The sequence below is a fragment of the Alnus glutinosa genome, chromosome 4, assembly GCF_958979055.1.
Source record: "Alnus glutinosa chromosome 4, dhAlnGlut1.1, whole genome shotgun sequence".
Classification (NCBI taxonomy): domain Eukaryota; kingdom Viridiplantae; phylum Streptophyta; class Magnoliopsida; order Fagales; family Betulaceae; genus Alnus; species Alnus glutinosa.
Window position 1 is genome coordinate 10449545 of NC_084889.1, and position 16271 is coordinate 10465815.

At 36.0% G+C, this 16271-nt stretch overlaps 1 protein-coding gene across 1 annotated transcript; it reads left to right on the forward strand.

Annotated features, from left to right (window-relative positions):
• The first annotated feature begins 663 nt into the window (after positions 1 to 663).
• LOC133865942 (WD40 repeat-containing protein HOS15-like) lies at positions 664 to 15650 on the forward strand. The gene is made up of 14 exons (XM_062302469.1): positions 664 to 795; positions 3864 to 4009; positions 4113 to 4476; positions 6701 to 6795; positions 6883 to 6929; positions 8693 to 8843; positions 9196 to 9259; positions 9410 to 9568; positions 9766 to 9887; positions 12153 to 12227; positions 12415 to 12468; positions 12571 to 12644; positions 14770 to 14844; positions 15259 to 15650. Exons 1-14 carry the CDS (start codon positions 735 to 737, stop codon positions 15476 to 15478), a joined length of 1707 nt encoding a protein of 568 aa, XP_062158453.1. The 5' UTR covers positions 664 to 734; the 3' UTR covers positions 15479 to 15650.
• The last annotated feature ends 621 nt before the right edge of the window (positions 15651 to 16271 follow it).

A 16271-nucleotide genomic window follows, 5' to 3' on the forward strand; every position in this document is an offset into this window, starting at 1 on the left:
TGCCATGTTATATAAATAATGAGGCAACCTCTAAATATTATTTGTATTGTAATACACTAACGGACTCTGTTAACTTGACGGACAGAAAATGAGTTCAGGAAGTGATTTGTAATTATAGTTTACCACATGGATCTTCCATGAACTTTTTATACCACATAAAGTGATCCGTAATTTAGACTAACCACAAGGATTAGTGGTGCAATTATCTATGACTCCAATATCAAGGCTATTATATTCCACATTTTTTATTTCCTAATAAAAATTAATTTTTTTTTAATTAAATAGTCAACATGTGTACCACACGTAACCTAAAAGACTAGATCAGTGCCCGCTTACATGCCTTCAATTTTTTCTCATCTTCTGTTCTATTTTTTCATATATTCCAACATTGAGCTTGGTCCATTATATTAAATTGATAATTTGTCTTTAAAATTAGTAATTTTTACATGCATTTTTAAAAAAGCATTAAAAAAAAAAAAAAAAAAAAAAAAAGGGACCACGCAGTTTTGGACCGAATAGGAGTGAGTAAGAGCCCAAACCTAGGCCCGCCCTAGCCCGTGCTCAAAATACATCTTTTGTTTTTGGGTTAAGGAAAGGCCCAAAACACTCTCTCTCTAACCTTATTTCCCAGGAATAGTTCAGGCCCAACTAACTGTCGGACAGGCCCCCTGCATTTGTTAAGAAACCCTCTCTGTATCACTGGCTTCCTGCCTATTTGCATTTGAACCCCAGCGATGATCTCCATCACTTCCGCCGAGTTGAACTACCTAGTTTTCCGTTATCTCCACGAATCAGGTCAGGCGCTTATTTCCATTCGCCTTATTATGCTTTTCTCGGCTCTATTTAATTTTTTTATTTTATTTATAAATATATATAAATTTATGTTTCTTCTTATTATGAAAAGATTAGGTTTCACAAAGATTGCCTTTACTGCTACATCTTATAGCTTTGAAAACTAGGGCATGCGGATTGTGGATAGAAAAATGGGTGATTGTCAATTATTTTGGTTGAGTTCGGTTTTCCTAACTTTACATTCGCACAATGTTTTACATGACTTTGTTGTCCTCAAGTTGTGAGGCAAAAGTGGTAGATAGATTATTTGGATGGTAGACGTTTTAAATTTTGAAATAACTACGCTTTGGATTCTGGTACGAAATCCAGAATCCTAAGTTGAGTGTTCCTTGTGGGTTTTGGGTTTAAGGGTTTAGGTCATTGTGGGTTTGTCTGGGTTCTTTTCTTGTAGCTTTGAGTGCACTTTGTGGGTTTTGAGTTTAAGTGCTTAGGTCCTTGTGGGTTTATTTTGGTTTTTTTTTGTGGGCTTAGGGATGTAATCGAACCGAGCCGAGCCGAGTCGAGTTTTAAGATTTCAAAACTCGCTCATTTATGAGTCGAGCTTAAATAGTCGAACCCGAATTCGAATCTAGCTATAAAATGTGTGTTCAAGTTCGGCTCGTTTAAAACTCGAGCGAGCTCGAGCTTGTTGAGAATGACATTCGAGCCGAGCCGAGCCGAATTACTTGACAAATTCGGCTCAATTAAAGCTCGAACTAATAAGTCGGGCGAGCGATCCGGTCGAGCTTTAAACAAGCTGAGCTCGCAAGCCATTATTGAGTTTTGTCGAGCAAGTCGGGTATGTATCACTTACTAATCGAGGGAGTTTCTACAGTAACGAGCGAGTTTCTATAGTAACGAGCTCGAGTTCGAGTTCGAATCGGGATAAACCGAGCGGGTTGTCAAACGGACTGGTTTATTTACATCCCTATGTGGGCTAGTTTGACTGTTCCTATATATACTCCTTGTATACTTAGGGGTGCCTTACGCTTTTTTAATAAAACCGTTCTTACTTATTAAAAAAAAAAAAAGGATTCCGGTATGAAATGCTGGCCTTTTGGATGCATTTTTTCTTGTGAAATGACGAAACATTCATGTAGGGACTGTCCAAATGAGTTAAGACTTATGGCAACAGGTCTAAAATGAGGCATTTCTAATCTTGATATAATAATGTAACGAGATTGGACAAAATTATGGGTTAGATCAATTTGTTCCTTGATGGTCCCTAAAAAAAAATTTCTCTTTTGGCTAATGTTATGTGGACTTCGATGTGGATGTCAGGTATGATGTGTCCAAGTCTCAGATTTGTCTCCTTTTTCAAGATATTCCTTTATTTTGGAGTGTCAAACACAATCATACCCTTGGCCATGTTGCATTTGATTGACATGAGTAATGCATAGTCAAATGAAGGGTTCGACCTTCGGGTAACTCAAGTAAATGATATTGTTAAAATATTAAATAAATAATTAAATTTATCATTTTCTATTAACTTAAGTTTTTAGAATAAGTGATGATTTAAGTTTTGAGTCCAAACTTTGTCTTTATAATTCACCTCCCATTTTAATTAAATATTCTTTGTGTTAGGCCTCACTTATTGACGGAGAGTTTGAGCGCACGCGTGAGGGAGAAAATTAGAATATTAATTAAATAATTAAACTCATCATTTCCTACTAGCTTAAACTTTTGGGATAAATAATGATTTACCACATAGGATCCGGATCCCCAGCAATTAGCTGCAATTTGGACAGTCCAAAGCCTGCTCATGCAGGTGTGGGGCCCTCTCACAATTAGCTAACCCGATTGCAAGCAATCCGGGCAGGTAATTGTATTGGATTTCAATCCTATCAAATACGTGGTAGTTCTTTTGGCTGGTTTGAGCCATTACAGTCTTGTATACTCGAAAAACTTAGGGTTTTGACTTGTAGTCCCATGGGAATTGAATTATTCCATATTCTTCATGGCATTTGAAAGTATGCATTGAGAATCTGTAAAAATTGGTGTTGTCACTACAGCTGTAATGGTTTCATTTTATTTCCATAAGTTATGTGAAAATGCAATTTGCAATGCAACCTCCAAAAGATGCCCAGAAAGCCTCCAGTTCAACTTTATTGAGGAAAATGTTGGGGACATTTTAATTAAAAGATTATTACCGGCCACCAATGGCATTCGTGCTTTAAATGTAAAAGGTTTCTAAGGCAGTATATCAGGATATGTTTCAGTTTTAGTATTAATTGTAGAACAACGCTAATGCCAGCATCAAGCTTTGTTGACAGTCATTTTTGAGGGTTTTAACACTTATCTAGATAGTTTGCCTGCTGCGTCAGGTCTATACAGGTGCTAATATGCAAGTGACAGCCGAGCAGTGCCCCAAAACACCCTTGTAATAAAGCAATGGAGCAATGTCAAATCTGTCTTTGCCAAACCCTTGTGGTGTCTTTTCTCTTTGGGAATGCAATACTGACGCTAGCATGGACTTGGAATCAAGACAAAAGGGCAGCCCAAAAATAAATGTGATGGTTTAATGAATAAATTTTGAGCATCTAGCATGGAGAATTGCTGACCACAAACAATTTTATTTTTATTTTTTTTAATTTTTTAAATTTAAATTTATAGTAGTAAAAATGAAATATCTAAAAAGTTGTGGAGTCTTTAATATTAAATAACTTGCATGATTATGAGTACACCATTTATATGGTCTTCTGAAGCACAAAGCATAGGCATGGTATCTTGTAATCTAACAAAGGAAATGAATAATTTTGTAGTTTTATGTTGGCCTTTGTTGAGTTTGGAAGTGTGTGTAACTGGAGCCCTGGATTTAATTTTGTACTTTATGATAATACACTTCATATGTCTTTATGTAATGCCCTTTTCACTAATCGGACTCAAGATTTGGAGGTTTAAATGCCATGTATCACATATTAAAAAAATTGGGATGGATATTATTTATATAGTTTTACCTTTTAAACAACTTACATACCGCAGTTGCACGTTGTTTTGATTTGTTTCTTTAACTTCTACATTTTTTCCTCCAGGTTTTACACATTCGGCTTTTGCTTTTGGATATGAAGCCGGGATTAATAAAAGCTCAATTGATGGTAACTTAGTTCCACCAGGTGCTCTTGTTAGATTTGTTCAAAAAGGAATTCAGTATCTTGAGCTGGAGGCAGATTTGAGTAGTGTAAGCATTTTTCTTAATTTTGTTTTCATTCCATATCTTTTTTAACTTGAATTATGCATACTTCAGAAATTTCTGCTGATTTAAATCTCTGTTAGGTTTCCAGACGAATGGTGACATGGATGATGATTTCTCATTTCTACAACCTTTGGATCTTATTACAAAGGATCCCTATGAACTACAGAAAATCATAAAAGCTAAAAAGGAAAATCTACAAAAGGATAGACATGAAGAAAATGGGAAACATCATAATGAATACAATCAGGAAAATGAACGGGAACATGCACAAGAAAGAGAGAAGGAGAAAAAAGGAAGAGAAAAAGAGCAAGAACAGGATAAAGAGAAGATAGAGAAGGATAGGGAGCAAGAAAAGGGTAAAGATAAGGAAAAGTCACAACAGGATCACTTCAATGGAGAAAAGTGTGAAGATAAGGTCATAATGGAATATGAAGAAAATGGAGCTTTTGGAGGTGATCTACGTCTGCCATTACTCTTGCAATTTTATTTATGAAATTGTGTCTCATCCTCATGTGGTCATCATTCTGAAACATGTACGGTTGTCAGTCCATATTTTTCTGTTCAGTTTGTATTTGGCTTTCATATTTTGAAGTGTCCATTTGCTTTGTGTGTGGGAAGGTGTATTCCAAATTTTAGGATGTGGAGATAATGGATTGTCTCATTGTTTGTGTTTAATTTCAAAGGTGAAATGTAGTGTCCTGTCAGCATCTGAGAGACTAAGGCTTGTATTACATGCTGGTTATGTGTGTGCTTGCTTGGGCATCTTTAGGTCTGTGATGCGGACCCACTAGTAACAAAATATAGGAAAGGATAAATCGGCTATTTTGAGAGAGCTGTGATCTCCAATGGCTACTTCGAGGGAGCTTGACCTCCAAAACACAATGAGATGTATTAGATTTGATAATATTCAAGCATGATATTTTATTCATTAGGATTATGCTTAAATAGGAGACAGCTAGGTCATAAGACATAACCATTAGGTCTAGCTGTCATTTACATCATGCAGGAACCCTAGCTGCCGTTCACATGCAGGAACCCTAGCTGCCGCTCACATGCAGGAACCCTAGAGGAATGATAGCTACATGTTACAAGGCTAGGTTTAGCTGTCATTGACTTAGACCCTAGTGAAAAAGAATACTCACGAATAGCCTATAACCTTATTTGGAATATATTTTCCTTATTAGACAAGGAAAGAAACGACTAGCAATTATATGGAGATTATACTCCTTATTAGTCCCTACGTGCTCCTCAAGGCATGATTACATCAGTCTGCATTCGGCAATATAAGTTTTGTGGTATGCATTTGTTCCAAAACTTTTACCTGAGATAGCTCTTCACTTCCAAGCACCTATTGCAGTTAATTTGATCTGGGGCCTATCCTGAGACTTTAGTATTTCCATAACAGCGGTTGTGGTGAATAGGCCCCACATGAAATATCTTGACTGGATTTCTAGGTGCATGACCTTTCCAAGGACCAGTAAATTGTAGGGTTTATGTCCTGGTGAAAGTGGACTTTAGTGCTTGCAATGTTACCCTCAACGATGCCATAATTTGGTAGTCTCGCCTGTGCTTCATATATGGATAACCATTTTCTATTTTCCTTTTTTGTTTTTCTGATCAGATGCTGTATGCTCTGATTGTAATATTCCAACCTTAGTTAGCATTAACAATACTTTTTCAAGCATTTTTAAGTGCATATTTAGCTGCATGTTGATTCAATTAGGCAACATTCTAGCATGATTATTTTCATAAAACAATATTTTTTAGCTTAATGGGTCAAATGTCATTAATTATGTTAATATTAGAAACTTCTCTTAAAACTTCATGAATTCGGTTGAAATTGCATATGTGAATGATATAGCATGAAAATCCTATTTTAAACACTTTACTAGCCTCAAAATTAATTTTTAGCATGGTACTATTGATAGGTAAATATTTTAAATGCTATTTTTAAAGCTAAATAAGCCCTAAACACCCCTTAGGGGTGTTTTTGTCCAGGCTTTCAGAAATTCCGAAAAATTGGTTTTTAATACTTTTTGGTCTCTTAAACCTAGTCCTTTGGAGACAAGGAAAGAACCCTAAACCTATAAAAGACCCCTTATAGCCTTGTACCTCCAACGCCCGTCATTCTCAACTTTTTTTTCACAATTTTTCAAGAGCTCATTAACACCAAAGCTCATCTACACCATTCTGCCACTATAATTTCTTGAAGAAAAGTCTATTCTCTTCAATTCTCTTACACCACATGGCCAAGAGAAGACCAAACAAAAATCTTTCATCAAAGCTTTCATCCTTTAATTGCAAGTGTTTCTATCTTCTTTAGTTTATATACAGTTTTATATTGTAATTTTGTTTTTCATTGAAACGATGTGTTTTAAATCACTAAGCCTATGTCAGTTGATATGTCAAATATTAATACTTGAATGTCATGCAAACACAGTTTGTGATGGTTTTTGCATACTGATAGCTTATTTATTTTCTGCAGTAGGCGTTGCATTTTACCTCGTTTTGTACGTGGTAGAATAATTTTATGTAGTATGCTTAAGAGAGAGATCACTTCTGTTTCTCAAGCATGCGCAAACCCTTTCACACCCACATCTTCCATTCTGTTAGGTGACAAATTGTATATTATTTTCTCGTGTAAGCATTTAATATGTTTGTGTATAAGCTAAATAGGGACAGAGCCAATGGACATCTCTACAAGCTCAACATCCTTGCCTTGTGACATTTCTAGTTGTGATGTAACAATTCTGGAAGGCCATACCTCAGAGGTTTGATCATATCCCTGTGACATGCTGTTTACCATTTTTAATTAGTTGCATTGCAGTGCCCTGAATTTGTTCTTCCACTGCCAACAGGTTTTTGCTTGTGCATGGAGTCCATCAGGTTTGCTGCTTGCATCTGGGTGAGTCTAATGTCTTCAAAAGAGATACTTCTAATATGAATTATCTCATCAGTGTGTTCCAAATTATGTCTCAATTATAGTTAAAAGTTGCTATTATCATTCTTCTTTCCTGTCCACACTTACAAATGCTTCTCCTTTAGTAGTCCTCCTTGTGTGTGTGTGTGTGTGTGTATAACTTCCTCTATATTTTGTGTTACTTGTTTCTTGTTGAACTATTTAGTTTTTATTTGTTGGCTGTTTGGAGTAACATGAATGTTATATGGCTATTTCAAAACTTTAATTTCCACTTGTCTGTTTATTAAATGTTTATGTGCTGAAGCTTATTAAGCACAAATGAAGAAATTCTTTAGCGAGCAAGATGGCATAGACCAGACTCAATGCACTGGCGTTAGTAATTAGCTGTAATAGTATTTATGTTTTCGTCTTTTCTTTTTCTGGTTCCTAGTTTCACTAAATCTTTTATAGTAGTTTTGTAGGATTGGGCTTCCTTATATCCAATAAAAGAGTGGGGCTATATGGTTGGCTGTGTGGCTCCTCTTTATCTTATTTCTTGAGGTCTGCACTTCCAGTTCAAAATCCTGATCTTGTAAATATGAACCATAACTCATGTTGGCCAAAATGGTAACAAGTTATTAGATTTCTTTTGTACCATTTTTAAAAGTCTCCCTTTTTCTCTAAATTTTGCTATATGGTGTCCTATGTAAACCCTATTTTTGAATTCCAACTACAAGCTGTATGTGTGTGCACATGCACATTTGTTTGTGAGTGGCCAGGTTTTAGCTCAATTTTGGAAGCCCCATTGCTTATCAATGTCTTTCCAACTAGTGTCATTAACTAAACTAATATGATGGACAAAAATACTAGTAGTGATGTGACCTTTAAATTGGTCACCTGGACTGTTAGGAAGGAGCCATTGAATTGATGGTCTTTCCTCACAAGGCGCTCTTCTTAGTATTTGAGATTTGGATACAGTTAAACAAGCCCTTGGAAGCCCCATTGCTTATCAATTTCTTTCCAACAAGTGTCATTAACTAAACTAATATGATGGACAAAAATAGAAGTAGTGATGTGACCTTTAAATTGGTCACCTAGACTGTTAGGAAGGGGCCATTTGGATTGATGGTCTTTCACAAGGCGCTCTTCTTAGTATTTGAGATTTGGATACAGTTAAACAAGCCAAGGGCTAGACTAACTGTCGTACTAGGTTGACCACAAGCTGCCATAAGATGAGTCATCGCATTGTTACATGATTTTATTTGACTTTGGTTTGGAGCAGGGCCTAGAATGGACGATGCTCTTACTAATTAGTTTGTTCTTTGCAGTCACATGTGCTTCTGTCCCTGGTGTAAAATAGTTGGATGGTGTGTTGTCAAGATGTGATTGCCTAGAAGTGAGGTTTTGAGTTTTCCACTTCATTGGGGTGTTGAAGGATTGGTGATTGAATAGGGACTCACCAAGATTGTTGTTGTCAGCAGTGTTTGTAATGTTTAGAGATGATACTCCATTGTCTTTTCTCTGTTCTTTTAGAAATCATGTAATGGTAACATAACCCTGGCACATGGCAGCATCTGGTGTGTATGACTATGATGGACCATATATGTTCCATATCATCAGAATCTTATAATTGAGTGGATGGAACATATATTTTGCTTTTATCAAGTATAAAAAAGTGCCAACAACTCAAGCTCTTTTACTTTTTTCTTCTTTGCACCCAACTGGTTGCATGCTTAAAAAATATATGTATTTCTTTTCCCAATATATAGGTCTGGAGATTCAAGTGCGAGAATTTGGACCATTGCGGATGGACCCAGTAGCTCTAGTGCGCAAAATGGACCTACAAATGTTGTGGTGCTGAAGCATTTCAGAGGTAGAACCAATGAGAAAAGCAAGGATGTAACAACACTTGATTGGAATGTGAGTGTCTATTGTATGATTATGGTTGATGCGCTTTTATACTATTCAGTTTTAAATCAAGCTAGTTTCTTTAATTTCACTTCATATTTGTGATAGTAAGGTGTGAAATTGGACAGTGGCTTTTGTGTCCCCACTATTGCTTAGCTATGTCGATTTTTTTGTTCGTTTATCTCTTTCTAGTTAGGTAATTCATTTTGTATACTTACGGTGTACTAGAGCCGCCTTATGCTTTTTATAAGACTTGATTATTACTTAAAAAAAAAAATAATAATAATAAATAAAAACTGCCATGAGTTTTAAATTGAATGGCTGCACATGTGTATTTATTCTTTCTATTGCCCTTTTCATCTAGGGGGATGGGACATTACTTGCAACGGGTTCTTATGATGGGCAAGCAAGAATATGGAGTAGAGATGGTGAGTTGGTTCACTTTGAAACACTGTTAACATGTTGCATTGAACCCTGTCAGTGGTTAAATCAGTAGGTTAATAAAGTACATGGGTCCTTTGTTCTTATTTTGCAATAACATTAGTTTCTGTATTATTGACTGGTGGGTTCTTTGATAGGGGAGTTAAGAAGTACATTAAACAAACATAAAGGTCCAATCTTTTCTCTGAAGTGGAACAAGAAGGGTGATTATCTTCTTAGTGGCAGTGTGGATAAAACTGCAATTGTGTGGGACATAAAGACCGGGGAATGGAAACAGCAATTTGAATTTCATTCAGGTTCCACTTTGTAATTTTTATTTTAATAATTTCTGTGGCATATGGAATATCTATGTAATCATGTAGTGGAAAAAAACTCCTTATTCTTCTTCTTCTCTCTCTCTCTCTCTCTGTCTTTTTTCTCTTTTGGAGGGGGGGGGGGGGGGGGGGGGTTATGCTCTTTCTTTTATTGATAATGAGCTAAATTCTCTTTTCAGGCCCTACCCTTGATGTTGATTGGCGAAACAATGTTTCATTTGCAACATGCTCCACTGACAGTACAATAAATGTTTGCAAGGTTGGAGAGAATCGACCAATCAAAACTTTCTCAGGGCATCAGGTTTGACCTAGTAATGTGAAAGCTTTTCAAAGTTCTCATGCATATTTTGTTTACACCATATCATCTCTTGGATTAAACTTTTGATAGACAACTTAGCCCTTTTTTATCTTTGCATTCTTGTTTCGTACCTTGTGCTTCAGGCATTTTTTTAATGAGCAATGACATAATTGTGAGCAGTATACGCTCTTATAAAGTTGTCTCTAGTTCTTTTAATTGCCTGGGAGATGGCAGGTTAGAAACTCATTGGTTTCTGAACCTTTTCATATTGAGCCCACTTAAATTTCAGGCTATGTTCATTGCATGAATTTGTATATGTGAATTCTTTAGGAGTCAGATATATATATATATATATATATATATATATATATATATATATATTTTCTTTTTTTTCTTTTTTTTCTTTTTTTTCTTTTTTCTTTTTGGGATAGATTCTTGATAAGTCATTTAATATTCCTACTAATTAGGGTCAGTCAGTAAAAATACATTAAAATTGAATAGTTGAGTATCTACAATTACCCAACATAGGTTAGGTGCCATGGTGGGGACAAAGTACTGACCTCTTTTCTTGCCTTTTTTGATATGAGTACTTGAGTGGTTGTCCCTTGTTAGAATTTGGATGCTCCTGGCACTTGGTTCTAGTGGTAAAGGGGTGCAGTAGGGCAGGTCTTCAATTTGAAGCTATCCTAGCTAAAATGATGAATAAATAAGTACTTGGTGTTTGCAAGACGTCTTCTGTTCTTATTCCCATCATTTTCTGCATTATATTCTCTATAACTATAAAGACCAGCATCAAATTTCACCTGCAGGGTTCTGACTCACAATTTGATTACCTTAATTTCCTGCTTTTGTAAGTATTATCACTGGAAAAAGGATAAATTACACTTAGTCCCCCCAAACTACCACCTTAACTTCACTTGCACCTCCAAACTATGACTCACTGAAACTCAGACCTATAAACTACCAAACTGTTCTTGGTGCCCCGTGTCAAATTTGGCCATTATTTTGAATGAGAAACATCACATGTGACTAGCACGTGCGTATGAGACATTTTGGAGCGACTAATTTACTCCTATTTTGTTTGAAAACATACTGTTTTAGTAATAGTGATTAAAAAAAAAAAAGTGACACAAAGGCAGCCACCCCCTAGCAAAACACAAGGGCGATTTTTTATTCCAATCTTTTAGCTATCTTTCTACTCGCCTGCCTATTATACTATACTCTTGTCATATCCCCCAAAATACCCGTCTCTCACCTCCGGGTGGAATCTCTCAACACAATATACATTGTATTGTTGTCTTCGGCAGAATGGGCATAATAGCATTGTCAATCTCACAATCCATCGCCTTATTGAGTAAGATCTGGCCACGCTCTCCGGCTTACCCTGGATCGTATCTAATCTTTTGGGTTCATGATTTGCTCTTATCTTAGTAGGCCTACTTTGCAGCAAGCAGCTCTTTCTTTCCTTACATGAGAATATAATACTCATGAAAACAGGCCAAATAATAGGTCTCGATTCACAATTGCTTTTTTTTTTTTTTTTTTGGGTTCAAGTCGGACTTCCTTCTCATCAATAGTTCAAACAACACTCAAAGGTAGGGCATTTACCATTTTTATAGTAACTTTTGTACCATAAACAATGGTATTCTACCATGTCTTTTTTCATTCTTGGGCTGGCCTAGCAAAAGCCACCCCCATCTGAACAGATGGAGGTAGCTACTGCGATCACCCTCGTTTGAACTAAGGGGTGGCTACGCGGCCATCCCCTAACAGAACAAGGGGGTGGCCACACATCCACCCTCATCTAATTAGACTCTGCGTTAGCTTTTTTTATTTTTTATTTATCACTACTACTAAAATGATGCATTTCCACACAATGGGGACAAATTAGTTACTCCAAAATATTTCAAACGTGTTAGACACGTGACGTTTTTCATCCAAAATAACGGTCAAATTTGACGCAGAGGACAACTCAAAACATTTTGATAGGTTATAAGTCTGAGTTGTAGTGAGTCGTAGTTTGGAGATGTAAGTGTAATTAGGGTGGTAGTTTAGAAGGGCAAAGTGTAATTTACCCTAGGAAAAAAAGAGTTAAAGCTTAGTTTATAAGTCCTAGCTAGGTGCTTTTCGTGTATACTTCATGTGTACTTGGGTTGCGCCGCTTGCGCTTTTTAATAAATTGCGTTCACTTATCAAAAAAAGAAACTGTTGAGGAGGTTGATATAAACACTAATTTTTACTCAAACGTTTCTTTTTGCGCCGTTTCAGGGTGAAGTTAATGCTATCAAATGGGATCCAACAGGTTCACTGTTGGCTTCTTGCTCTGATGATTACACTGCAAAGGTGATTGCCTATGATTACTAACTTCTGTCTTTTTGGTGTTACATCCTAGCATTTAATCTGCTAGGATTGATTCTCTTCTTCCTTCTTCTTTTGAAGTATAGAACAATCTTGTTTGATGGGGTCTCTAATAATTGTCTTTCAAGCTTTTTCTGGGACTTGATTGACAACTACTACAAAATTTTGACAGATATGGAGTATGAAACAGGACAAGTATTTGCACGATTTGAAGGAGCATGTTAAGGTACTGCTTTCCTTCTTTTTGGTCATTTAATTTCCCCTGCTTTTACATGCTTTTCTGGTTTATTCTCAGATTGTTATTAGTGATGAATTGAATGTTTTTTAGGAGATATATACTATCCGATGGAGTCCCACAGGACCAGGCACAAACAATCCTAATCAGCAGTTATTGCTTGCAAGGTACATGCGCTAGTCTCACATTTAAGTGTAACAATATGGTGGATTAAAGAGGTTTAGTTCAAATAGGACCTAATTTTACTTCAATTCAGGGAAATATACGTTACTGGATGGGGCAGTAATAGTTTCTATAGTGTTGGCCAGCCATGCCATTAGTAATAAATGTACTTGTTTGGATGTATAAATGAACTATTTTATTATTATAGACCAGTTGTTCTCTACACGGATATGGGATGTCTTCTACATCCCAATTTCAGGTCGTCATTAGATGTATTCTTCAACAACACCACCCCCAAACCAAAATCCATTCTTCTCAAACTCAAAAAAACCTCTCACCACTGAGGGAAAAATAAATATGACATTATTAACATTTGTCTTTCTTATCAGAAAAATAAATATGACACATCATTAATAAAACATTTGAAGAAATTATTAACTAATTAGTCTACTTCCGTTGTGTCACTTATTGTAGCATGTATTCTCTGCTGATGGTCAAGCCAATACCCACATGCTCACATAACAGTAATATAATTATGTTTTTTTTGCGCCATATTGAACTGACTATAATAGCCAGTTAAAGGAGGTGGGCCATGCCTGGCCCCAGCTTTTTTGCCGTGGTGGTGGTCTTGGATCTTTGATATTGTCACCAGTCAGGGTGATGGAACAAGTTATCCGTCAATCAGACAGTGACTCTTGTTGATCGAACCAAATATATACCAATGTTATTGTCATCTATGCATTGCGTTAGAATGTCCGTGAGCTTTTGTTATTATTGTTCATAGAAAGTAAATTGTCCTTGGACTTCCCTACTCGATGAACCATTATAACATGTATCAGTTTAAAGGCTAGTAGTCCATTAGAATTGTATTAATTCCATGAAAGGTCTTGTGCACCTGGCAGGTGAGTGGGTGGCATCATTGCGTGTGAAGTGGAAATACTTTCCACATGCAAAATGTAAGAGTAATGACATTTTTATCCTACAAATATTTTAAAATGCTTATGGACAATTTCAACCAATTCTTGGATAAGTTATTGTTAAAAGAAAAAGAAGAAAATTCAAGGGTTGATTCAGACTGTTACGTCAGCATTGCAGGATAGTTGTAGGATAGAAATGTGGAATATAGCATTACTCAAAATGTAATATTAGATAGCAATGATATTGTAATGTGAACTGATTTCAACTCAACTATTTTTTTATAAGTAATTCAACTCAAATGTTGGTGGCATATGTTAATGTTTTAGCTTGTATAATGGGTGTGTTTGATAACCAACATTCCCTTCCCTCCCCTTATTTTCACTTCTCCCAAAAAAAAGTCAACTTCAAAACATTCTAACTTTTTTCACTTTTATTACTATTCAAATTAAAAATCCCCTAAAAACAAGTCTTTTCACTTTTTCATATAAGTTTTTTCTACTTTATATCACATCAATCACTTCTTACTACTAAAAAAAGAAAAAATCACAACAATCTTTACCAAACACACCAATGTGTTTCTGAATTTTGTTAAGAATTTCACATGTATCTCCTGAATTTATATAAGATTTGATATATCAGCTGAAAATTTACCCTTCCCTTTTTAATGAGCATTAGGTGTAGAGAAACCAGTCATTATAATTTATATCTCCATCCTGAGAAAGCCAATTATTGCCCCATCAAAAAGGAGTCAGGCTAGGAGTCATGTGATCTCTAAAATTGAGTTATATTCTCTTGTATACTTGTGTACTAGGGGGTTGTGCCCTTATGCGCTTTTAATGAGAGTGAATTACTTGTAAAAAAAAAAAGAAAAAAGAAAAAACAAATTAGTTATACCATGTGTCTACTATATAGATGGAGAATGTGGCTAAAACAGTAGATGGATAGTCCTTTTAAATTTACATGTTCATTAGAATTTTTAGTTTGCCAATGTATCTCTGTTGCTTTCTTTGAGAACAGCGTATTGTTCCAACCTTGGGTTGATACATACAAAACTATTCTCGCTTATAAATTAATATTCTTCAGTCATTATTGCAATGAAAGAGCCTCCTAACCACTCATGTTGTGAGTGCGGACACTGTGCTGCGGAGGCAAAGAATTTTTTTTATCCTTATTATTTTCCTTATTGTTTCTCCCTTTTGTCTGTTTGAGCAGCGCTTCCTTTGACTCAACAATAAAGCTTTGGGATGTGGAACTAGGGAGACTCATCTGCAGCTTGAATGGTCACAGGTACCAAACTTAAAACTACAGACATCACATTTGAAGCACTAGTCTAGTAATTCAAGCAGCAAGATCAGGGCACATCATTTTAGAAGAAATCCTGTAGGAACTCCCATGAGATCCCCTTTGATTATAAAATGGAGATATTTTGCGGTTTCTACTACTTTTGACCTCCACTAAAACATTGACAGAATGATTGCAGCATCAAATGCTGTAGTAATCCATACCTCTGCATTATTGGCTTAGATCCTCATGCATGTCCTCTTGTGCTTTTTCATCTTTCAGCATTGCTTTGTTGATTATGGTTATCTAAATTCCTATAAATTGAATAGGGCACTTGGGACTCTACCAAGCAGTACTTTTTGGATTTCCTCAGTTGCTCAAAATATAATATAATTGGAAAATGCGTTTCTGTTGCTACAGGGATCCTGTATACTCTGTTGCATTCAGCCCCAATGGTGAGTATTTGGCCAGTGGATCTATGGATAAATGCATGCACATATGGTCTGTGAAGGAAGCAAAAATTGTGAAAACATACACTGGAAATGGTGGGATTTTTGAAGTTTGCTGGAACAAGGAAGGTGATAAGGTTGCCGCTTGTTTTGCTAACAACGTAGTTTGTGTCTTAGATTTCCGAATGTAGAACTTGAATATTTCTGATCAATTCATTCATCTTTAAGCACCGTGATGGGATGGCCTTGAAAAAGGGAGGGGGGTGTTATCAGTTCTTTCTGTACAGTGCTATTTGTGATATGTACCTCCGATTCAGAACATATTTTTTACGGATTTCTAATATAAATGGTGGCTCCGGTTGACATGGTGGGTTGTGAATTGCATGAGAAATGGTAGCGTATTTCGCTTTGATTATCTTTTAACCTAAACACACTACATTATCTTAATTTGGCGATTGTTAGATATAGTTCCACCTGCCAATATTTTTCTCAGACTTTTTACATCTTTTTTCGTCTTTCATATTTGTGGGATTCATTGCCATTATGATATGATAGAAAGCTCCATTGTTATAGTAAACATTATGATGAATGTCATAAATACCCATTCCATTGTCATTTCCTTGGTCTAGAGGTATTGCAGAAATTTATAGTTCAAGAGATTGGCTGTTCATGGTGCAAATCAAACATGATGATTGTCTTGTGTACAGGAAGATTAACTAGGAATTTGCAAATTCTCTCCCTTGTAAAGAGAAGAAAAAGAAAGCCAACCGGTGTCAATGAGACTTCGAGTTAGACTGTGTTTATTTCGACAAAATACAAAAATATTTTCAACAAAATCAATTTTTCCTAAAAATATTGTTTCGGCTTTAGGCTCGTATGAAAAATGAGCAACAACAAAAAATAGCTGGCAACCTCCGGTAGTGGTACAGCAAACTCCGGCAACTTAAGTAGAAGCTCCAAACTCAACAAATGATTTACAACTCT